The sequence below is a fragment of the Aedes albopictus genome, chromosome 3 (genome assembly GCF_035046485.1).
Source record: "Aedes albopictus strain Foshan chromosome 3, AalbF5, whole genome shotgun sequence".
Lineage (NCBI taxonomy): Eukaryota > Metazoa > Arthropoda > Insecta > Diptera > Culicidae > Aedes > Aedes albopictus.
The window spans coordinates 382,718,198-382,742,409 of NC_085138.1; the positions used below are offsets into that span (position 1 = coordinate 382,718,198).

Here is a 24,212-nt window from a genome sequence, read left to right on the forward strand (position 1 = left end):
CCTTTTGTGTTATCCAAACAGAGTATGATAAAGAGATAACAAGTTCAAATTCATGAAATCTTTGATCTGTGACCGAATGACCATCAGTATTTAATGTACCGAAAAGATGCTTACTACGTGAAGGATGCCACGCTTCCGAGAATCCGGAAGATTTGTCTAAAGGTCATTGGGTGATACCATTAAACTAAGATCCTCAATGTTTCGAGGAAGCAAATATCTTAAGTATATCTTAAGAAGATGCGTGCTGTTCTAGCATTATTATTGATTTTTTGTAACATTTTCGAACAAATTTATCTCAGTTATATAATCTTATGAATAAATCATCATAATTCTTAAGAACTACAATAGTAGCCTTGGGCCCCTATAGTCACAGCTGTAGAGGCGTGGGTTTTCATGACCATGCTGAGGATGATGGGGTCGATTCCCGGTCTGTCCATGAATATTTATTGTCTTGATTTTTTTAGGCATAAATTATCTCCGTGCCTGCCCCACGATAAACATATATACTTTGAAACGGTTCTTAACTGTTCTAGAGTTTTAGATTCAAGAGAAAAAAAAATCGATTTTTTTGTCGAATGAGCATACGCTAATTCTAAAAAATTGAATTCCATTGTGTTTAGACATTTTCCAATCGCAAAAGCTAGCTCCCCGGGGTCTTTTCGGCCGTTTCATAGAAGCTTAAGAAACGTTTTTTTTTATCTCAAATCACGTGCAATTTACAAATTTTGCGTAAAAACATTTTTCGTGCAGTTTAAATATAACCATATTTCTTAAACTGGCAACTCTGCCAATTTTTTTTTTGTTTCACATTCTCTTATTTAAGACTACGTACACATCAAAAAACACCTGATAACATATAAAAAAATGTTTTTTTTATTAATTGTATTTGGTATAATAGTTAGTTATTTAACGAGTTGCAAAAAGCTGATTTTTTCAGCACGAGTTGTAAATTTATCCAGCGAGGCTTGCTGAGTTGGATAAATACGAAGAGTGCTGAAAAAAAATCGAGTCTTTTTACGAGTTACATACAAAATTCTATGCAACTATTTTTATCATTATACAGCTCATTTGAGTTGCACAACGTTCATAATGCAATCCAAATGAGTTGTATAAGGGGCTGTCCATTAATTACGTAAGGCTTTATGGGGGTAGGGGGGGTTTTAGAAATCTTACGCGCCATATAAAAATTTTTGGGTTCTCATACAAAAAATCTTACAAGGAGGGGAGGGGGTGTCGGAAAATCGCTAAAATTCCCTTACGTGATTAATGGACAGTCCCTAACGAACATTATGCAACTATTTTTCATTAGGCAACTTATTTCAGTTGCATACTGAACCAGTTTGGAAAAATTGGCCATTATAATACCGAAATGAGTTAAATAAAATAGAAATTATGATAATGAATTGCATAAAAGTTTTTATGTAATTGAGGTTTTTGCAATAGTATTGCTATATTTAGGTAGAACTTCCGCAAATAATAAGATTTAAAAATATAGAACAGCAATTAAAATTCATTCTTATCCATTACACATATTTTTTTTAATATGGTTTTCTTATTACCTTGGTCTCATTTAGTCCAAACCACCTTTAAATTGTATCCAAGAATGTTTTCTACACGAAATTTGTAAATTGCACCTTATTTGATATAAAAAAAATCCAAGCTTAAAAATGCTGTATCTCTGGAACGACTCAAAAACCTCGGGGCTTGCCTCAGGGAATTAAGCTTTTTCGATTTAATAATGTCTGATAAACATGATGGAATCAACATTTTTAGAAAACGCATGGGTGTCCCTGAGAAAGTCATCGGCCTCGTTGAAGCACAGTACGGGGCATTTTAGTGCAGAGTACTGTACAAAGATGTCTTGTCCGATCCAATACTGGAGCGAGGCAAGGATGTATCTTATCACTGCTACTCATTACTCACTGAGGAACAATAGTAATCGACGAGATCCTGATAGGTGCGATTGATCGTTAACCAAATGCAGCCCGTTACCATGGAGCACCCAAAAGACCATATGTTTCGTGGTGGCATGCCAGTCTTGACAAAAATAAAAACACTATTTATTTTATTTTGTCCGACGTTTCGGTCCGTTTGGAACCTTCTTCAGGGACTCAATAGTTATAGTGTTCTCGTCCAGTGTGATTCGGTAGTACCTGTGACTGTCGTTTTGGACAATCACACAATCGCAGCCAAATTGGATGCCCTATCGGGGGAAACCCGTTCCGAAAATTAGGACTCCGGAATTTAGAACCTACTTCGAAAACGATCACCATAACTTTCCATCGACGTCAACAAGATCAAATCGTTGGATGTAAACATGGTCAACCCTTCCACCTTCACGGTAGCTGGGCAAGCAGTGGAAAATGTTGAAAGCTTCCAATATCTTGATAGCCAAATGGCGGTCGAAGGTGGCACCAAGATCGACATAGGTGCACGGATCAAGAAGGCGAGGGCTGCCTTTGTGAGTTTAAGAAATGTATGGAAAACAACTAGATTAGTCGACGCACCAAAAACTTGGTGTGTATCAGCGGAGAACACTCAACGGCTGCAGGTCTTCGTCAATAGAAGTCTGCGGTATATAATTCCTGCATGGTGGCCTAACAATTGGATCTTCAACGTGGAACACCATCGTTGATGTCATCTAAAGCCAATAGCGACAGAAATTCGGGAGCGAAAGTGGATGTGGGTGGGACGCAGGGGCAGGAACGAAATCTGCAAACAAATGATAGATTAGAACAGGGGTTCTCAAACTTTTTCAGCTTGCGACCCACTTTGGTTTTTAAAAGAATTTGGCGACCCACCAGCACGCAATTTCATAAAATACGTGATTTTTGCATATTTGGACTAACTTTTTAAGTAAATACAATTTATCACTTTCAAAGGTTTTGATAAACTTACGTTAATAGTACTCAAACTTTTTAACAGTTTTAATTATTGATGGTGCTCTTTTTTTTTTTTTTTAAAGTCTGAGTAAGTTTAAGGAGCCCTAACCAGTTTAAGTATACTCTTAGAATTTGAGATAAGTTTCCAAGTTTCTAATACATTTGATCAGTCTTGCTCCATGCAACACTACATTCTCACACATATTTTAAAAGTGAACAACAATCATTCAATTTATACAAAGGATTTGAAAACATAGTGGCAAAAGCATAAACTGCAGAACTTTAAAATCTACTTCAAAATGAAAGATCGATTTGAAAATGCTATAAATATTTACAGCGAGTGGGTGGACATCAACTAGAGATGGTCAGGAATTGGCTTTAGTCGTATGCTACATACACACTTATTTTATTCCAATTTTTATTGACTCCAGACTTAGACTTATAAAACAGAATTTTGAAAAGAATTAAGGAGAAACTGAATTCCAAGAAAAAACAGCCGAATCTCCAAGAGAATATTTGTAAATTTGAAAAGCAAACAATATCATTTGACTTAAGCTAATTAAAACATTTATTACAATGTTGCCCAAGCCTTCGCGACCCACCAGAAATTAGCACGCGACCCACCAGTGGGTCGCGACCCATAGTTTGAGAAACGCTGGATTAGAACCCAGCAGGACATTGCAACAGAGGCAGACCCAGAGGCTCATGGTGGCGCAGCCTCAACAGAGAAATAAAGGAAGTCGGCATACTTCACCATGGGCAGCACCATGGGTACTCAGGAGGACTGTAAGTAAGTAAATACAAAAAAAAAAAAAAGATTTTAACCCTAATAAGATGTTGGGGTTAATATGACCCAGATAGGCACATTGGGCGTGCACTACACCAGCATGGCGCACCAATCCTAACATCCAAGGAGGGTTAAATAAAAATCGAATAATAACATATTTGGCAACACTGTATCAAACAATTTTTTTTACTAGAATCCTCAGACAATTTAAAAAAAAAGCCGAGGGTTAAAAATGTGTAGGATTAAATTAAAGCAAGAAAGCAAAATCTTGAATTTTTCTTGTACATTTTGGCAAAGACGAGGGGTTCTACTACGGTCCGATCGGCACCAAAATATGGATTTTTTCTGCCCCCATTAAACAAACATTACATCCACATTTTGGTCTATATCCGTAACACTTGATGTGGTGTTAAAATACTTGTTCCATTAAGTTGTCATGTGAATTATAGCTTTTGAAACTCAACTTTCAAATCCGCCTTCCAGTTTTATCTTTTCTCAACTTTTTAGCTACTTTCGTTTCAACTGATACCGTACCATACAAGCCCGCCCCCGTCTTACGAATCAATCGATCAGTCATTTACAGCCCCGTTCAGAGGGGCCATTATTTCTCATTACCACCAATAGCCATCGAACTCAATGCCAAAACCATTCCAATTCTCAGGTCGTCCATCTTGGGACTTCGATCGAGGTAATCAAAAGTCCAAACACACAGTAGTGCTACACAACACACGTCTCAGCTACACAGGTAATGCAACTTTTCTAATGTCTCACTTAAAATCGTCTTATCCGCGAAACACCTACCACCATCCTTTTTAAGAATGGGATCCTGTTAATTGTACCGTATGGGTCAATACTTTTGTTTTTTTATTATTCATAACAAGCGGCCAACTATAAAGGTCTATTTATGAGCCTGAGCCTGGCACAAATTTCCCAAATGGAGGAGAACGTGCCTCTGGAGCCGACCTACTGCTACCTGAGTCAATAGAACTTTTGACAATGCTTCAGATATAGGTATCTTTAGATTAACAAATATCTTCAAGAGATTTTTAAATCAAAAAATAAGACAAATAGCTGGTGCAATGTGAAATAACTAATGTAAAAAAAGCATCATCAAAATTTAAGTTATATACTGAGTTGAAGTCAGGTATTTCGTCGAATTTGTTTATAATTGGTTCTGATAACCCTCGAAATCGAATGAAAATCGAAAAATATGCTAATTTATCGATCGATACTGTAAACAACTAAACGCGTGCGGATCACCCCAGGGTAATAGGAGTTAAAATGCAATATCGAACCCACCCGTCAACCCCCTCCTGTTGGTGCTTGGGGGAAGGGAACGACGTGTATCGATCCTATGACAATTTATTGACAGGTACACGTAGTTACGCGGGGGGCGGGCGGTAGTAACTTGGTTTCTATCTGATTGTCAGGTTGGTTCAAACGCAAGTGGTGGCGGCGGCGGCGGGATGAGTTTGCGTTTGCCGGGGAGCCGTAAAACTTTGAAATGCACGTAGGATCGTAAAAGATGGTAGTATTTCATTCGCGTGTGCATTTCCCCTTTGCTTGCCGGGGTTTATTAAGAGATATAAAATAATCTAGCGGTAATAAAGTGAGCTTGTACGGTGGGTTAGGGGGGGGAAGTATACGTAGATCAACGGTTAGGGTGTCGCTTCTTTATAGTTGAATTGGTAAAGTACGGGGAAACGTATATTTGGTGCTAGAGTTACTATTTGAAATTACATTGTGATGTTTTAAAAAACATTCATAATTTTAGCTAAATTCTGAAAGTAGTTTTACCCAATCCTAGATGGACAGTTTGTCAAGGAACTGAGTTACACCCTAATCCAATTGAATCCATTTGGGGACAATCGTCGAAGTTGTTGTCACCGTTGTTGTACGCAGCACAATGAATTGATAATTAATTGAGGCGTCGTAAAATAAGGGATTAGTGTTTAGCCGTTTGATAATGATCGATATATACTACCGTACGTCGTGTTGGTTGGATGAATGCAGATGAAGTCTGAAGTTGGAAGACCAACCGCCGTGCCGTTGTTCAGGTATATTGATTCACCAACTGTCAGCCCCATTAGGAGAGAAATACGACTTGGGAAATGGAATCTCGATGGGTGGTAATGAGAAATTAGTGCCGCCGGTATCTTAATCTAAGCCAATAAAGGGGAGGGTGCCATAATTCAATCATTTCCGCCATCGATACAGGAATACTTACTTAAACACTTAGGACAACATTCACCCTCCTCTAATACTGGATGTTTACACTTAACCTCTGGACATGGTCTTGGACCACACGTGACATCACCACGCTCACATTTACACTGACTGCAACCTATATCCCATATATCACCATCGTTTTTACTTGTACCATTAATTAGGCATGATTTTTTACAATCACATTCCTCTATACTCGAAACGCGTTGCTCTGCAGCCACTAGCTAATGGAGAAGGCACATGGGTTAGTCAACGATATTTGTCGAAACTTGCAAAATCATTAGATACTCACCCTTCTTGATAAATGCGTAATCATTTCTTTTAATCCTAGTAAAGCATTCTCTAACTCTAAGTACTGCCCGCAGGTGGGGCATTGTGCATCCATTAGTTCACATTGTGATAAATAACCGTACGGGCCGGTGATAATACGTGCATCTTTTAATTCACCCTGCCGGTGTCGATGTTGTTGTTGGTATCGTTGACGATGGAAGCAGCCGAGGTGTTCGGATTTGGGGAAGAAACAGAGAGAACGAGAGAGTCCAGTTGGGAAAACGGAAACGATTAGAGATGGGGCTGGAAGTTGGGTAAAGTGTTTGGATTTGGAAATGCGTGATGGGAGACTGGATAGGGTTGCCGTAGTTATGGTGGTTGACATTGTAGTAACTAGTGGGCAACCCTATTATTTCTTCTATACTCATAGCAGAATAATTTATGGAATGTGCCATTTAAATGTGTTCATTTATTACTTTTGATTATCAATTTTGAAACTGCTCAATAATTCACATTTTTTTGTGATTATTGTTTAAAACCTTATCCACTTTTTTTTTTACCAAAAACATTGTTTGATTTTGTGACATCGCTTATCTTATTAGTTCTTTAATACCCAACTCTGTCTTAAAAATGTTTTTGATAATTTTGATCGATATTTTTGTCACCTTTTAAGTAATTGTTTCTTTTAATACTATTGCCACGATTTATATATTTTGAATTGTCTTCTTAATCTTTCTATCACATTCAAATTTTTGTATAGTTAAACGAGAATCAAAATAGAATAGCGAACCATTTGGGCAGCGGCCGATATTTTGGACACTCTTGGCTATAACGCAATCAATTCCAAACCAATTGACTTGAAATTTTGTACACGGCTATATACTATTCGTATCTCATCGCGTTTCAAAAATGGTGTCAATTGGTTCATAATTGGCTGAGTTATAGCAGAAAAGTGCCCAAAATAGGACCCCTGCCGAAATGGTTCCACTTCCCTACATTAACAATTATCACAAAATATCCAAATTGTGTAGACACAAAAAAAAGATAATTAAGCATAGTGCTCCCTATCCTATGAAAAGGGTGGATTAAAGCGCTGTTTGCTTTATTTTTTTGTATTTTTTTCTACAAGTGAGCTATATGAACGGAACAAATCGGTGCTATAATCAATAGTTGAGTTTGGAAACGTGATACTACTAGTGGCTCTGAGATCCTACTACAAATGCGCTGTGTGGAAATTGAACTGCGAACAGTTTGCAAACATAGTTGTGTTCGCTACTAAATTTATTCAGCGGAAATTGTTTCACTCACTCTATTTGTAAAGCGTTTTGGTAAATCCTTGGCAAGTTTTAAGGCATTTTTCGGAATTGCCACCGATAATTTCTTCATTATCTTTTCGACATATATATTGTGAAAATTCTTGGTTATTAAATAACCATTGGGGAAATTTTCTTCCCGACTTGGAGATTCAAAGAATTATAACTCAATTATATTATATTATTTTATAAATGTTGTTCAATAACTCATTGTGAAAAAAAAAAATAGTTTTGATTCTTTGACATTTAGAAAATAATGTTACTAGACGTGTGCTCCGAAGCAGTTTTCATCGGCGGCGGCGTTTATAGTAATTTGAGGCAGCGACGGCGGCGACGCGCGCCGGCGCCACGCCGTATGCCCTATTCGGCGGCGGCGTAATCTTCGTGACCTTTTTTTCAAGTGAGGTACAAAACGTCAATACAGAATCATTTGTTCCCTGTACCTAAAGTACAATTTTCTTCTATTTTGTAATAAAGGCTTAAAAGCATGTAAGTCAGAAGTTACAATAAACACTATCCTCATAAAAACTAAGCTATACATTTTAGAGTGAATTCTTGAGGACGTTTACTAGGAAAATTATCAAGGATTTCTTAAGATAGATATTCACAACATCGCACGTGTCTTCGAAGGATAATATTTTTTAAAACTCATTTCAGGAATTCATCCAGGCATTTTTTAAGGTTAGTTTCTTCAGGAATTCCTCCAGAAAATACTCAATAGATTATTTGGGAAGTTCCTCCAAGGGGCTTCCTAGAAAGATATTCCTTCACGGGTGGGATCGTAAACTTCTCTAGAGAATCATAGAATCCTTCTTTCAGAGATTCTTTCAGATTTTTTTTTCCGATGACCCTTAAAAATCCCTTCAAAGATTCTTTCAGGAGATTTTTTAGAAATCATTTCAGGATTTATTTCTTGACGTTTCTCCAGAAATATCTCAAGAAATTCTTTATGGAATTACTGCACAGCATTCTTCAGTTGTTCAGGAATTGCTTTAGAGATCCCTTGAAAAAAAAATAATAAATATTAAAAAAAAATATTTTGGCGATACCTTTAAGAATACTTCACAAGTTCCTTTAGAGAAATTGTATTAGAGAATTTAATCCACTAATACCATTCAAACATTCTGCAAGAAATTCTTTCAATTTCTTTCAATCCAGAAGTATCTCCAGGAGTTCTTCCAAGGTTTGTTCCAAATCATCCTTCAAAAGTTTATTTGGAGATTTATTCAAGAATTACTGTAGTACCTCTATCTGCAATTTCTGCACTGATTTCCGGAGAATTTCTTTCTAGAATTCCTTCAGAAACTTCTTCATGATTTAATTCGGAAATTCTTCAATGATGTGCTTCAAAAATGTCATCAGGGATTTTCTCAGAAACTTCTCCAGGATTTTTTTTTCCTAAAACTTGCAAAAAATTCTCATAAAATTCTTCTACAAATTTCTCCAAAGTCATCTCAGGAGTTTTTTTCTCCTACCCCTCTGTTATTGAAATTAAGCCAATTGACTGAACTTTTGTGGCGAATCTCAGGAGTTCCTCCAGGTATTCCCCAAGAACTTCAACGATTGTTTCTGAAAATTTTTCTATGAAATAAAATCTGAACCGGGAATTTTTAAACATTTCTATAGAAATTCCTTCGGGTAACCCCAATGGTACATGTTCATGTACATGTTTTATGTAATTTCATGAAATACTTCTGTAAACATCTGTGGATGAATATCTTTAAGAATTCAAGGAGGAATCTCTAAATATTTATAAATATTAAATAAATATTTCTGAAAAAAAAATACAGCACGAATTTCAAAAAGAAACCTAGGCATATTTTTTGCCACAATAGTTCAGCCTATTGGACGCAGTGGCTTAATTTCCCCAACAGGGGAGGAAAAAAAAACCTAGGCATTTCATCGGTAATTTCTGACGAAATTCTCTAAGGGACTCCTGGAGGACCCTTGGGAAAATTTTCGAAGCAATCGCTGAAAATTCTCTGAACATTCTGAGAATCAAAAAAAAAAAATCAATGAAAAAATGTTTGAGGAAACTCAACAATTCCCAGAGGAATTCATGAAGATATTTTTTATAGGAATCCCTGAAACAATGTCTGAAAAACTCTTTTACTTCTGAAAAGATTTCTGGAAATTTCCAAAGGGATATGTGTAAAGCTTTCTAGGAATTGCTACTGAAGATATTTCTAAATTTCTTAAAGAAACCGAGTAAAAATTTCTAATTGTATGCTTAAAATAATTTTAGGAGGAGTTTCTGGTGGAATACTCGAAGGAACTAATGGAGGAATCTCTATATGACTTTTTTTTGTATTTTTAAATCACTGAAAGAACAACCCGCGAAGAAATTCCTGAAGGAACCCTGGGATTGCTATGTAAATATATATCCTGGAGTTATTTCTGAAGGGGGAACGTCCATAAGTTACGCCACGCTTTGAGGAGGGAGAAGTTCCGAAAAGTGTGATTATTTCAGGTCCTATATAAATAGTGTGCCTTAGGGGAGACAGGGGTTAAAAATGGACTTTTGTTGCGTGACCTAATTTATGGAATCCCTTATAAATAAATCATTTCAGGAGGTTCTCCATAGAAATTCTTTGGAAAATTTATGGAAGAACTTAAGACAAAGTATTTCTGAAGCAACATTTTTTTTAAGAATCACTGGAGCAATTCCTCCAATGAAGGGCCCATATAGCCGAGGCGGTAAACGCACGGGTATTCAGCATGACCATGCTGAGGGTGACGGGTTCGATTCCCGGTCGGTCCAGGATCTTTTCGTAAAGGAAATTTCCTTGACTTCCTTGGGCATAGAGTATCTTCGTGCCTGCCACACGATATACGCATGCAAAATGGTCATTGGCAGAGGAAGCTCTCAGTTAATAACTGTGGAAGTGCTCATAGAACACTAAGCTGAGAAGCAGGCTTTGTCCCAGTGAGGACGTTACGCCAAGAAGAGGAGAGAGAGAGAGGTGGAGCAATTCCTGAAATTATTCTGGACTCTTCATTTTCTTAAAATAAAACGCTGATAGAAAGTGTGGAATCTATGTATGGTAATCTGGAAGATTCACCAGAGAAATTTCTGAAATAATCAATGGAGGAGTTTCTTGAGCATGGATTTTTTTTTAAAGAATTCTTGATAAAATATCTGGAGGGTTCTCTATAAGAACTTATGATGATTTCATGGAATTTATGCATCTAATTATTCATAAATTCCAATTTTCCAAAAAATAAACAAAGAATATATAGAAGAATGTGATTGTGGACTTAATGAGAATATCGCCAAGAATTTTGTTGGTAATCCGTTATGGCTTATTACTTAAAAAAGAATTAGTGAGGATCTTAAAAGTATTGCTAAATCATTAAATAAAGTCACAAAATTGTTACTAATGATTCACAAGGTAAACTTTAGAAAAATACGCTTATATGCACAAGAAAAAAATAGAAACTGTTTAAAAGTTACCACTTCATTGCTATCACGTTTATAAGGAGATTCGTTAAGTGTCGACGAGAAAAGAAATGTGTGTCGTTTTCGCATCGGCGTGAGAAATTTTGTTCGGCGGCGTGGAAAAATATGAACAGCAGCGCGCCGGGTCAATATAACTGGCGGCGGTGGCTTGGAAAAATCGTCGGCGACGGCAGCGCGGCGCGGCGGCGCACACGTCTAATTACACAATATGATAGAAACTAGTTTCCTAGACACTAAAATTCATATAATATTTGGCTATAATTCTGATCTTATTGTAACAAAATAAGTTATCATTTTGATTTGATTGGTGTACTAGTTACAATTTTAGTTATTTTAACATCATCCGGCATCTAGTTTATAACAAAATAAGTTATTGAAAAATTTTATGACATCATAACACAATGTGTTATAATCTTGATATATTTTCATAGTCGGGTTTGGAACTCCTTCGAATTCGTTAATAGCTATTCGTTAATATGCTAGCCTAAGGCTAAAAATCTCGTTAATACAAATAAGAAAAAAAAACAAATATTCGTTTATAGCTTTGAAAATGCCGAGTAGTAATCTTTTAGAATCAACTTTAGTGAATTCCTTCAGTTGCTCATATGAAAAAATAAGCAATTTACATGTAAATTCTTGTAGTTTCTTAATGTCATAGACATTTTTTAAACTTCTTTGGTAGTAAAATTGAACACTGTTTCGGAAATTAGAAAATTCTTTCAGGCATTGATTCGGTTATTACTGGAAAAAACTTAGAATTTAGTAATTAGAATGCACAAAATGTTGCTAATAGACAAATTGTGATATCAAATTTGTGAAATTTGACCGACGCTTTAATTAACTGTCGCTATACCGACGCTTTAACCAACTAAGCCGCAGAATATGTAATGATTCTGCGGAATAGAAACCAAACTAGCTTTCTATTTCGCAGAATCATTACATTTAGAAACAAGCCTTGTAAATTGAATAATATTGTATTGTTTTGATGCATTTTCTCGACACGAATGCACCATAACGGTGTAAAGTGTCGTAAATAAATAAAACAACAACAACATTACATGTTCTGTGGCTTAGTTGGTTAAAGCGCTGGTCTAGCTAATACGTAGTCGTGGGTTCGAATCCCTCCAGAACCCGGTTTTTTTTCTTTCAAATTTCATGTCTCAGTTTGTTAATTAGCAACATCTCGTGCCTCTTCTTATTATAAGTTTTTCGTTTATGGTAGGATTATTGAAAATAGCTCTGAGTAAAATTGATGTTATATAGTAGTTTTGTTTTAAAAAACGTAAATAAAAGAAAATCGGGTTAAGTACGGTTCCTTTGAATTCCACTAAGAATTTGCACCCTTTGACAGATACGTATTTCGACCTCAACTGTAAGGTCGTCTTCAGTGTCTTGTACTTGACTCGAGTCAAGTACAAGACACTGAAGACGACCTTACAGTTGAGGTCGAAATACGTATCTGTCAAAGGATGCAAATTCTTAGTGGAATTCAAAGGAACCGTACTTAACCCGATTTTCTTTTATTTACAGATATTCCCCTAACAAGCCCAGGTTAATCATCATCATTAAAAAACGTATTTTCCAGAATTTATGGCGATTTTTTAAGAAATTACCTACCCTTAGGCGTTTAATGTGGGACATTCAGGAACTTACTACATTTGATGTTATTTTTAACATACAAAATACACTGCAATTCGTTGTGAAATTCTTCGAAAATTTCTTGGGAATTTCTTAGAAAAATTCATTTGGTCATTTTGATAGAAATTTCTTCAGAAACTACTTTCTTTGTAATGTTAATCTTTTGGAAAATTATTTAGACAACTCCTTTGAGAATTCGTTGAACAATTATTTTGTAAATTTCTTTGGCAATTCTTATAGAAATCCGATTGGCAATTCATTTTAGAATTTTTTTGGTAATTTGTTTTAAATTTCTTTGTACTTTTTGGAAAATGACTCGACAATTCTGTTTTGAAATTACTTCGCCATTATTTGAAAATCAGCGATCTTTGAAATTTCTTCAGCATTTGTTTTGTGAATATCTTCGTAATACATTTGAAAATTGCTTTAGCCATTAATTATTAAGATAAATCCTGAGATCCTGATGTTCTCCAGAGCTCTGAGAAGTATTTCCATATTTGAAGTTCTGTGAGAAATTCCTCCAGAATTTTAAAAGAGACACTTCCAGAATTCCGAAAGGAATTCCTGTAGAATTATGAGAGAGATTTCTTCAGAATGCTGAAAATGATTACATCAGAATCCTGAGTGACATTATCTAGAAAAGAAAACAGAATTCTGCTGGGATTCTCGTAGAATGCTGAGAAGGGTTTCTTCCGAACCCTTAAAGGTATCACAAAATCTATACGAGGGATTCTCCAAAATTCAAATTTCTCTAGATAGTTCTGCCCAGAATCTCGTGAGAGATTCTTCATTTATTAATAATTCTGAAAGAGAGGGCCCTAGAATCTTGAAAAGTATAACTCCTGAATCCCAAGCATTTCTCCAGAAACATGACACAAATTCCCCAGAATCTTGAGAAAAATCCTGACGGGGATTACCACAGAATCCTGACGGGGATTACTACAGAATGCCGAATTTTCAGAGAATCTTAAGAAGAGTACCCGCAGAATACTTAGTGATATTCTGCCAGAATCTTAAAAGGAGGATCTAACGCAGAATCTTGAGAAGGATATCAATAGAATCCGGTTGGGAATTCCTTCAGAATCCTAAGAAATATTCTCCCAGAATTCTGAGAGGAATATCGCCTCACTTTTGAGAATGCTGAGTATAATTCTCCAAGAAGTCTGAGAGGAGCAGTGTTGAGAATACTCACTTGCAAAAGTGATACTCACTTGCTTCTATCTCAGTCCAGAAGCATGCTATCAAAAAATGATGTTTGAAGGGCTTTTAGATTGTAGTTTAATCTAAAAGTTTGCCGAATGAAGTAAAGATCGCTGACGCATTCCAAAGTTGTGAGAGAGCTGTGAGTACGATGTGAGTAAAATTCGTGTAATTCATACTCACCTTGTACTCACAGCTCTCTCACGGTTTTGGTATGCGTGTGCGAGCCTTAACTTTATTTGGCAAACTTTTAGATTAAACTACAATCTAAAAGTCTTCCAAACATCATTTTTTGATAGCATGCTGCTGGACTGAGATAGAAGTAAGTGAGTATCACTTTTCGCTAGTGAGTATTCCCAACACTGGAGAGGAGTTTCTGAGAATGCTGAGAAAGAATTCTCAGGATTCTGAATGGGATCCTAAGTGAGGGTCTTTCAGAATCCTTAGAGGAATAAATCCAGATCATCCAGAAATGTCTTAGAATCCTAAAAGAGATTTCACCCGTGATAGGGAACCCTGGTAGGAAAAACCCCAAAATCCAGGAATAAATTCCCTTGAAATCCAGAGATTCCCTAGAACTCTGATAGGTGTTCCCATATAATACTGCTGAGAAAAATCCTCCAGAATGTTTAAAGCGACTTTTCCATAACTGTGACGATTCCTTTAAAATGCTGTGAGATATTCCTTCAAAATGCTGAAAATTATCACTCCAGCATCCTGAGAGAGCATATTCTAGAAAAGAGGGAAAGACTCTTCCAATAGGAATTCTCCCTGAATTCTAATTGGGATTTCGCTAGAATCCTCGGAGAGTTTACTCCGATTTTCTGAGATGGATTCTCTCAGAATCTTTAATAGAAATTCTTCCAGAATTCTGAGGGATTTCCTCAGATTCCCGAGATGGATTCTTCCTGATTCCTGTGACGGATTGCCTCAGAATATTGGGATAAGTTTTTGCTCGGGATTCCCCCAGAATGCTTAAATGAATATCCCCAGAACACCCTGGCGGATTCTTCCAGAATCCTGAGAGGGATTCTCCTGCAGTATTGAAAGACAACCCGTTAGAATTGCCCAAGAATCCTGAGAGGGATTCTCCACATTATTAAGAGAAATTCATCTAGAATCCTGAGAGGAATTCTAAAGAACAAAAAAAAAACCGCAATCCAGAGATTGACTGACCTAGAATCCTGAGGAGGATGCGCTAGAACCCTGAAAGGGACTCTCCAGACCATAAGGAGGATTGCTTTAGAACCCTGAGAAAGATTCACTTAGACTCCTGGGAGGAATTGACCAAGAAACCTGATATAGAGGTATGTCTCGATTTAGTGGACCCAAAATTATAATATAATATAAGTCACATTAGAAACAAATACTTACAAAAGTTAGATGTGAACTGTCAACTAGGGAATCGCGCTACTTGGGCGGTGGCATCTATATTCGTCTGTTTTCCACTATAACTCAGTCAAACTTGAACCAATTGACACAACTTTTGAAATGTGGTGAGATAGGTATAGTACCTACCCGTGTACAACATTTCAAGTCAATTGATTCAAAATTGACTGAGTAATAGTGGAAAACAGACGAATATAGAAGCCACCGCCCAAGTGGCGCGATACCCTACATAAGCAGATTTTTTATAAATATTGTTTGTGGAGAACAAGCTGTTGAGTGCAAATAATAGTAGAATTATTGAAAATTTGAATGGCAAATCCCAAAGACTTCATTCCGCCATGAGTATAGAAAGATTTTATCTCCATATTTTCTCGCTTGATTTACGTTAACCCATCCCCAGCAGACTTACCTTAAATAAATAATGACTATTTGAGTTTCTTTGTCCGACGAATAATTGCATATTGGAAGCACTAAAATTTCTATCTGGTAAAAAATGAGTCACTCGTTTATACAGTGGATGGCAGTCGATGTACAGCTGCACCTCGGTGCCGCTGACCGTTAGCGCCACCTTGTGCTCGGCGTCGTCGGCGAGTCGATACGGAAAGGACTCGGTGTGGATCTGCGTCGCGCCCGCTGCTGTTATGTGTGTGTAATGAAAACGTATTTCGTCACGTCTTCCACTTGATTGTAATTCTAAATACCTTAACATTAATATTAATTATTACATTGTTTCGATTAGGATTAGAAAATAGATAGAAAGTTTTTTTTTGTTGTGTTTCGATAGATAATGAAGGGAGTGGGAAGGGGGAGAAGGATGGGAAGAATAAAGAGCAAGAGAATGCTGCAATAATCGTCGTCGGTTGGTCCTGTGGGATTCGCGTATCGGACGGACCGTGACCAACGATTATTGCCATGATTACTGGCAATCAAGGAAGGGAAAATAAATGGGGAAGCGCAAATGAATAAGTGAATTAGGAGCTAATGACAGTGGCGGCGACTGGTGGTGGAAGTTTTTATTGCAATGATTCTTCATTACTGATTCCCCCTCGGGGATCATTAACGAGGAGAAAAATTTTCCTTTCAGCGTGTGCCGACGACAGTTGAAAATTTATTGACACCAGTCAGTGCGCGTCATTAGCTCGGTAGGGACGAAGGACGAATTCCAGCAATCAATGGGAGGGAGGAAGAGATGCCGGTCAGGTTTATCAAACATAACAGGATCTAAGGACGGGAGCAAGTCGGTGCGGTTGTGGGTGGTGGATGAAAGTCGGAAATGGAAAACAAACGACATCGAATTGAACGAGAAACCTACCTATTGTTTTCGTACGAAAAGGAAACGATGGCCCCACAGTTAGCTTTCTCCTGCTTCAGGACGACGGCAAACGTGAAATCTGGCGTCCGCTTCATCTGGTCCACGGCCCGGTGAAAAACCGACGTCGGAAGGACAAGATTTCGATCGCCACCTGTGTGTCGGAGAGGGGGAGAGAAAAAAAAAACATCGAAATGGATTTAAAAGCAAAAGCTCGTTGTGATAAATTTCAAGAGAGATGGGTATTTATTTGTTGTCGAATGAAACAATTTAAGGCACATATACGTTGTTAACATTCGGGGTGAAACGGACGACAGAGTACAAAGAAAAATTGTAAAAATTTCATATAATCTCATAAGTTTGTAAAACTCTGGTTTATGATTTATTTATTTGTTTTTATTTCTGGACGAAAATTCGCCACTACTTGTTTATTAACAATTTAGATACATGAAATGACGACTTCAGCACGACTGAATGACGACTGACATTCTTGATATACAGGGAATGGCTAAAATGTTTGAAATAGGCAACTTTTTTCTCTCACACTCTCTGTAACTTTTCATAGAGTGCATAAAAAAATCTCAAATTTTGACTTTATGTAAATCTATGGTATGTGCGTCATTGGTACAAATTTGAGCTCGATTGGTTAATCTTTTGCGAAGCTAGATGCGTTCTCGTAAAACACTATTTTTTAGTTAACTAATTTTTGAACTGGAATATGTCGGAAACCAGTGAACCGAATTGAATGAAATTTTTAACGTTTATCAACAATATATTGCTACTTGATACGACGTTTTAAAATGTCATATTTTCTCACAACGAATAAAGTTATACCAGTTTGACATTTTCATCCATATGTAGGAAAATAAGTAAAATTTATAATACCACACAAAAATTACTAAATCTCGTGAACAGAAGTAGAAAATCTTTGTATCTCAAAACTCAAATGTATTGCCATTGATGTAAAAAATACATTTTTTCGAGAAAGATCCAAAAACTGTCAATCCATCATAACTTTTTTCTACGTTCAAAAAGTACCTATGCTTTAAAGACTTCTGAAGCAAAAATATGTAGTAGATAAACGTTAAAAATTTAATTCTATTCGGTTCACTGGTTTAGGAGATTTGACAATTAAAAAATTAGTTGATTAAAATTGAATTAAAAATTAATTGAACAAATGACGTTCTTTATTTGCGCGACGTTCCGACACGGGGGTTGTGTCTTCCTCAGGGGTTAAATATTTGTACCGTTATTTGTCCTATGTTTGGTCTTACTGTAGGGTAGGGTAATTGTGTATAATGCGCCCCACCGGGGCAAAACGCCCCCTTCATTTTCTAGCGATTTAAGCGCTAACGTGTACGTGTGATCGACTACAAATCTTAAATACTAAAACATAATTGCTATCACGCTGATCAGTTTATTGATTGGTACAAAAAATCAATAAAAACATCAATAAGTCTGAAAACGAGGGTTTTGACGTAACGGACTTGGTGGTCTAGTGGCTGCTGCTTCTGATTCATATGCAGAAGGTCCTGGATTTAATTCCTGGCCCGTCCCTTTCCTTCTACTTTGTATCCACTTTCTCTATACCAATCATGTGTATCCATATGTTCATAGCCATCGCTAGAACAAGAATCGGTTGAAAAGCCGTTTCCCTTGCTTCCAACTTTCACAGCACAGTGATTCTATCAGATAACGCCTACAAGTTATGCAATCAAGCGAACTGCGCCGTTTTAGCCTCATATCAATAATCGCACTAATCTAACATCTTACGCCTGGCATCCACGCACCAATGTGTGAGCCCTCTGCCAACCATATCCCACTAACACTCCGACATCAGCATAAGTTTGTGCAGTCGCAGAGGTATAATTCGGTCTGATGTGGATACAAACGATTGCAATAATCACTTCCTTCCCTTTCCCTACATTGACCTGCAACCTGACGCGGCAGGCGCCATTGTCGCCTAAAAATAGAAGATCACCAAAACTTACACACTGAAGATGCCTGCTAGTCCCCGGCAGATAATTTCATTGTTTCTTTGTGTGAATGTAGCTGGTCTGGCGATACTGGAGTAGATGCGGTCAATCAAGCTCAAGCTCAAGCTCAAACGTGGTTTTTGACGCAATATTCTGCCTCTTGTAAGCAGACTTCATTGTTCGTTCCCTTGTGCTATTTTGCAACTTTTATGCAGTTAAACAGTTGTTGAAATACCCTTCTATGAAAAGCATGTTGTGAAATTATCCTCTGGGACAGTTTTATCACGGGGCTGAACGGTTTTTCCTTGATGGAGCGTATTGCTCAGGTTGCTTTGAAACGGCAAAATTTGAAACGTTTTGGAAAAACGCACAACTTGTACTGTCAATGGCACAATCTTTTTACTTTATAGTCCCTCGTTTCAAATACTTACTCCCTGAGGAAGACACAAACCCCGTGTCGAAACGTCGGGCAAATAAAGTACGTCGTTTGTTCAAATACAGTCGGGACCCGCTGGTTGGTAGTTTAATAGTTGGGTGGCTTTTTAGTTGGGCCCCCGTTACTTGAGCTGTCAGCCAACTAAAAAGCACATGTATGTCATAATTCAATGTCGAACTAAAATGACAACCATTGTGTAACTCCGAGGGGCGAGCAAATGAGTTTTTGGTTTCAACTTCACTGGTAATCGAGAAGAAGTTCTATTTCATATTTCTTAAAAAAAAAACAATAAGTTCAAATATTACGAAACAAAAGCAAAACATCGGCAAACTTTATTTTGTCGATCATTGAAACCGTTTTGTGATTGCACTTTGGTCCGGGTGGTTTCATAATCATCTGTATTTTCACTTCACCGACTAAAAATGGATGAGGATAATTCATTCTCGCATTGGTTATATATGTGTCTTGCAAAACGTATCAGTTTTGCTCTAAATGTGAAACAAATGGAAAATATATAAAATTTTACTTTGTACTTTCAACCTTAACATGATAAAAAAAGCAATGCGCACACTCCTTGTGCTGCTGTCACTTCACGCAACTAACGAATTGAATTCGTTGGTTGGGTGGAATTTGTGACTCAACGAGCGAATTCCGACTGTAATAACCGCGTAGCCAAGCAAAGTTAAAAATAGTGTTTTACGAGTTCTAGCTTCGCGAAAGATTGACCACTGAGCCCAAATTTGTACCAATAATGCTCATATAATATGTTGACAAACAGTCCAAATTTGGGATTTTTTATGCACTTTATGAAAAGTTACAACATGTTAATTGATTCAGAGAGAAAGAGAAAAAAGTTGCATATCCCAAACATTTTGGCTCTCTCCTGTAATTTCTGTGCAAACGTATTCACAGATTATCAGGAACATTTCATTTCCGCGGTCGAAATATTTTGTATTTTAAAATAGATATCAGACTGCATAAATTCTAAGATTAAAAATAATGGTGTCCGGCCATTTGGCCGAATGGATCGTTGGTTCCAATGCTGGTTGGTCGAATCAAAATAATTCAGAACAAGTTTTTGACATTTTAACTGCTAATATGACCATCAGAAATATTTTTTCCTTTAGGCTATTCTTCTTAGTTTTGCCATTATGTCATCAAAAAATCTACCAGTTTTATCAGTCTGAAACGTTTTGAATTCCTTCTGAAACGAATCAATGACAAAAGGTCGAAATACATAAGGTCGAAGGACAAAAGGTTGAATGGACAAAATTTCGAATGGGAAAAAGGTCGAAAAGGGCAAAAAGGTTAAATATACTAAAGACAAATTGGAAGACATTAAAAAGTGATCATAATTCGACAGAAAAGCGACGATAGAATTAGTGAGTGCCTATAAATTTAAGAAGGAAAAATTCCTGAACGAAAAATCAATCTAAATTGGCATTAAATCAATATTACATTAACACAACTTGAAAGAACAGCCTATAAACAAAGGAAGGGACAATTTCCTATAGAAACGTTAGTGGCTGAAATGCATATGATTTCTTTAACAGCAGTACCATGTTTCTCTCAATGAGCGGCAACAAAGACTTCTCAAACATGTTTGTTTTATAAGTAAATTGGTCTATTAACATTTTTGTTCATTCGACCTTTTGTCCCATTCGACTTTTTGTCCCATTCAACCTTTGGCCCCTTCGACCTTTTGTCCATTCGACCTTTTGTCCTTCGACCTTCTGTCCCAAAGCCCTCTGTTACTACTAATATGGTAATCTCAGATTATACTTCATATGATGAAACAAACACTTATCATTACATATGTATAATCAAATCATTTGCAGTACAGTACATACGAGGCAAATTGTTAAAAAGAGAGGGAAGATAGGAAAATTAACACGGCGTTCCGTATCATCTCAAAACGCCTCGAAAATACCACTGAAACTCACCTGAGAGCAGGGATCAAAAATGTATTTTCAAAAACTGTAGGCTTTCATTTTCCCTACAACTACTGTATCTCCCTTGAGATCTTTCCAAATCCATCAATATTCCTCTGAACTCCGCACGAAATCCACTGAAACTTCCTGAAATGGCTAAGAAAATCCTTGAAACCACTTTGGATCCCACGTAACGCACATGGGATTCTCTGAAACTTTCAAAAACGCCCCTGCAATTCGTTGCAAATGCGCTGAAAATGCTCTGAAACTTCTGAAGTGCTTGCGTATCTACCTGAAAACCCATTGGACTATCTGTAATGACATGAGTCCTTCCGAAACCCCCGAAAACGCCCCTGTAACGCCTCTGGATATCATGAAAATCCTCTGAAACTTCCTGAAATGCTACCGATAATCCTATCTCCTCGTACCCTATGTTACGCACCTGAGACCCTCTGATACCCCAGAAAACACCTATGTAATGCCCGCGGAACCCCTTGAAGATCATCTGAAACTGTCTGAAATAACTCCAAAAACCTCCTGGAGTTCCCTCGGACCCTCTAAAACACCCAGAAAAGGCCAGTAAAGCCTCTGTAATGCCTCTGACGCACCCAACTGAAACTCCATTAAATGTCCTCTGAAACCCTGAAAAAAAAAGTTGAGGCAGTCCCGATTCAATACCTAAATGGAAATTTGGGTGTGCTGAGATAGCAGGCGTTGTTGTCCCAGTGTTCCACACTTCCAAGGCAGTTAAAAAGGCCAATTGCGGCACCGGCTATTTTCGGTCACAAGGGGAGCATTGTTAGTTCGATAATTGTTTTACTAGAGACCGTATACACCTCTGCATATTCACAATTGCCTCGGGAAGGAGGATTTAGGGTATGGTACAATATTAAAAATCAATACTCGTAATTGAATTTGCCTTATTCTAGATGCCTTGTTTTACGGCAGTGGTGCTCAGCAATTTCCGAATTTTTGCACAACATTCGAGAAATCAATAAGTTTATTTCAAACGTTATTTTAGCGACACTAAGTGCTAGATTTTTCAAAACATATGAAGCTAAGCATTGTATACCCGAGCAAATTCCAACAACATAATGATAGCAAATCCAAAACACGATTTGTAATCAGCAGCAAATTTATATCACATTTTGATATCGGTTTATCTTGCTTATATTTGATTTCAAATTTTGATTTCGTTGTGCTGTCACTTCAAATTATCATAAATATTAAATTGTTTAAGTAATTTCAAAACTTCTAGGCATTCTAGTATAATTGGTTTAATCAAACATCATTTGTACAATTATCCTATCGCATTTAGATTTCCATATTAATCGCAAAAACTCTACATTTCAAGATTTTTTTCATTTTTTGCACTGATTGCAAAAACAGTTATCAATTTGATATCACTGATGGCAGGAGCTGTTTTCAACTTGCTGTTACGGGAACATTTTTCTGCTCTCATTTTTGATTTTTAACCGTTAAAACGGCCAAAACGACAACAACCTGAGCTATCAAAATTTGCAATATCACAACATCAAAACTAGCTTTCAATTTGCTATCTGACTTGACTCGGGTAGCCACCCACGATGTGTACAATCGCCTATACTATGATATGCTATGCTAACATTCGATTAGAAATCAATAAAAACTAAAAAGAAGTTTTACAAATTTATGTTTAATCCAAAGCTTGGTGTTGTAGCTAACTTTTTATGAAGACAAACTTTTGTCATATTGACTATCTTTCGACATTTGCCCGATTGAGAAAATAATTTGATGCGGCCCGCACTTATTATTGCCGAAAATCGTCAAACTACAAAAAAATTCCGAAACTAACTTCAGTTTAGTTACTTTGTACTCAGTTTGAATACAAATTTGCATGTCATGCAAGTGGTTTTTGATAAGTTTTAAGCAATTTTGTTGAAAAAATGCGAAAAGTGCTGAGCACTACTGTTTTACGGTATTTTCGAAAAAAATTGTCACAATTGCATGCCTGACTTCACTTAGAAAAGTGTCGCACCTAATTTAGGTCTCACTTCCGCACACTATCTCATGTGATGCAGAATGCAACCGAACGCATGTTCACACGCGATACAATTTATTGCACCAGAAAGGAAATGAAAAATGTCACAACATCACTCTTCTGATACACTATTTTCACACCTCTGTTTCTGCCACCCATCCGTCTTATGGTGGCCTGATCGCCACGGGTAGAACGAGTTGCCGCAAAGCCTTCTGAAATGTCCGCGTGGGAAAGCATAACAAATTATTTCAATTTCAACTTTGTGGCAGCCCGCAGCACTGATAGAATCAAAGCAGAGATAATTTATTCCGATTGCTACCTAATGGCCTATTTCCCGTTAAATTTCTATTCTAAAGCGGATCCTCGAGGCACTAAAACCGCCACAGAGTTCGATTGGTGATCAATAGAAACACAAATGGAAAGTGCACTGTCCCACTCCCAATAAAGTGGTGAATTGAATATGCGAAGGCGTTATTGGTACTTAGGTGACAAATTACCACTCGCCCAGAGTGTAATAAGTATTCACATGGGCTTTGCTGCTGCGCACATACAAACGTTAATTGGAATTTTATTGAAGTAATTTTTCACGCTGCCGGGCGCCGAACATGGGACAAGTTGTTTCCTACTACTTTGTTTGGACACGGGGCCGGTGTGCGATTGACTAGAATCGTGAAGATCAAGCAAATGGATTGAAATGAACCTAAAACAACTGTAAATTCTGCTGGTTGGCATCGATCACCGTAGTTTGCGGTTTGATGCAAGCGAGATATGGCAATGGGGAAACTAGATAAGTCGATAGAATCGGTAAATGATAAATTTGTGAGTGTAATTTAGATGTTTTTGAGAAAAGAAAAGCGGATTTTAAAAACGACTGACTTTTAAATATATTTCTAGGAGTTGTTTTATACAAAAAAAAAAGACAAACCATTCATAATAGGATGCTATTGAGGGTTTAATATGGGAAAAAATCTTAGAAGTTTTTGTACAAGCCCTTCAAGTTGTAACTTGACACAATTTTCCTTACTTTCTATATAAAGTCCCTGCCGAATAGCCGTTGTTTCCCTTGAAGTGATATGATGTCTCTTTAATACGGCGAAATTGGCCGTTACTGTCGGCGGAGTGATTTATGTTTCAAAACAAATCTTGCCCATTCCTCGACGACGGTCGGCGCGCGGATGCTGCCGGGGAAAAGGAACCACCACCGTCTCATATGCCCAATGCCCACAGTCAGTGAGTGTGTTCACGCAACTGTGACTGCTCTCTGATCTCCGCGCGCGCGAGAGCACGTCCGTCTTGTTTTGAAATTTTTCTGCCACTACTACCGACTGCTGGCTGGCTGGTTCGCGGCACCAGCTGTGTGTTCGATATTCTACAC

At 37.3% G+C, this 24,212-nt stretch overlaps 1 protein-coding gene across 1 annotated transcript in view; it reads right to left on the reverse strand.

Annotated features, from left to right (window-relative positions):
* Positions 1-24,212, reverse strand: part of LOC109400785 (protein kinase C-binding protein NELL1) — a 101,140-nt gene that overhangs the window by 35,098 nt on the left and 41,830 nt on the right. The window contains exons 2-5 of the mRNA XM_062855850.1: positions 16,478-16,628; positions 15,575-15,866; positions 6,188-6,343; positions 5,897-6,119 (exon numbers count right to left, since the gene is read on the reverse strand). Of these exons, the coding sequence (XP_062711834.1) occupies positions 5,897-6,119; positions 6,188-6,343; positions 15,575-15,866; positions 16,478-16,572 (766 nt within the window). The 5' untranslated portion in view covers positions 16,573-16,628. The remainder of the gene's footprint in view (positions 1-5,896; positions 6,120-6,187; positions 6,344-15,574; positions 15,867-16,477; positions 16,629-24,212) is intronic.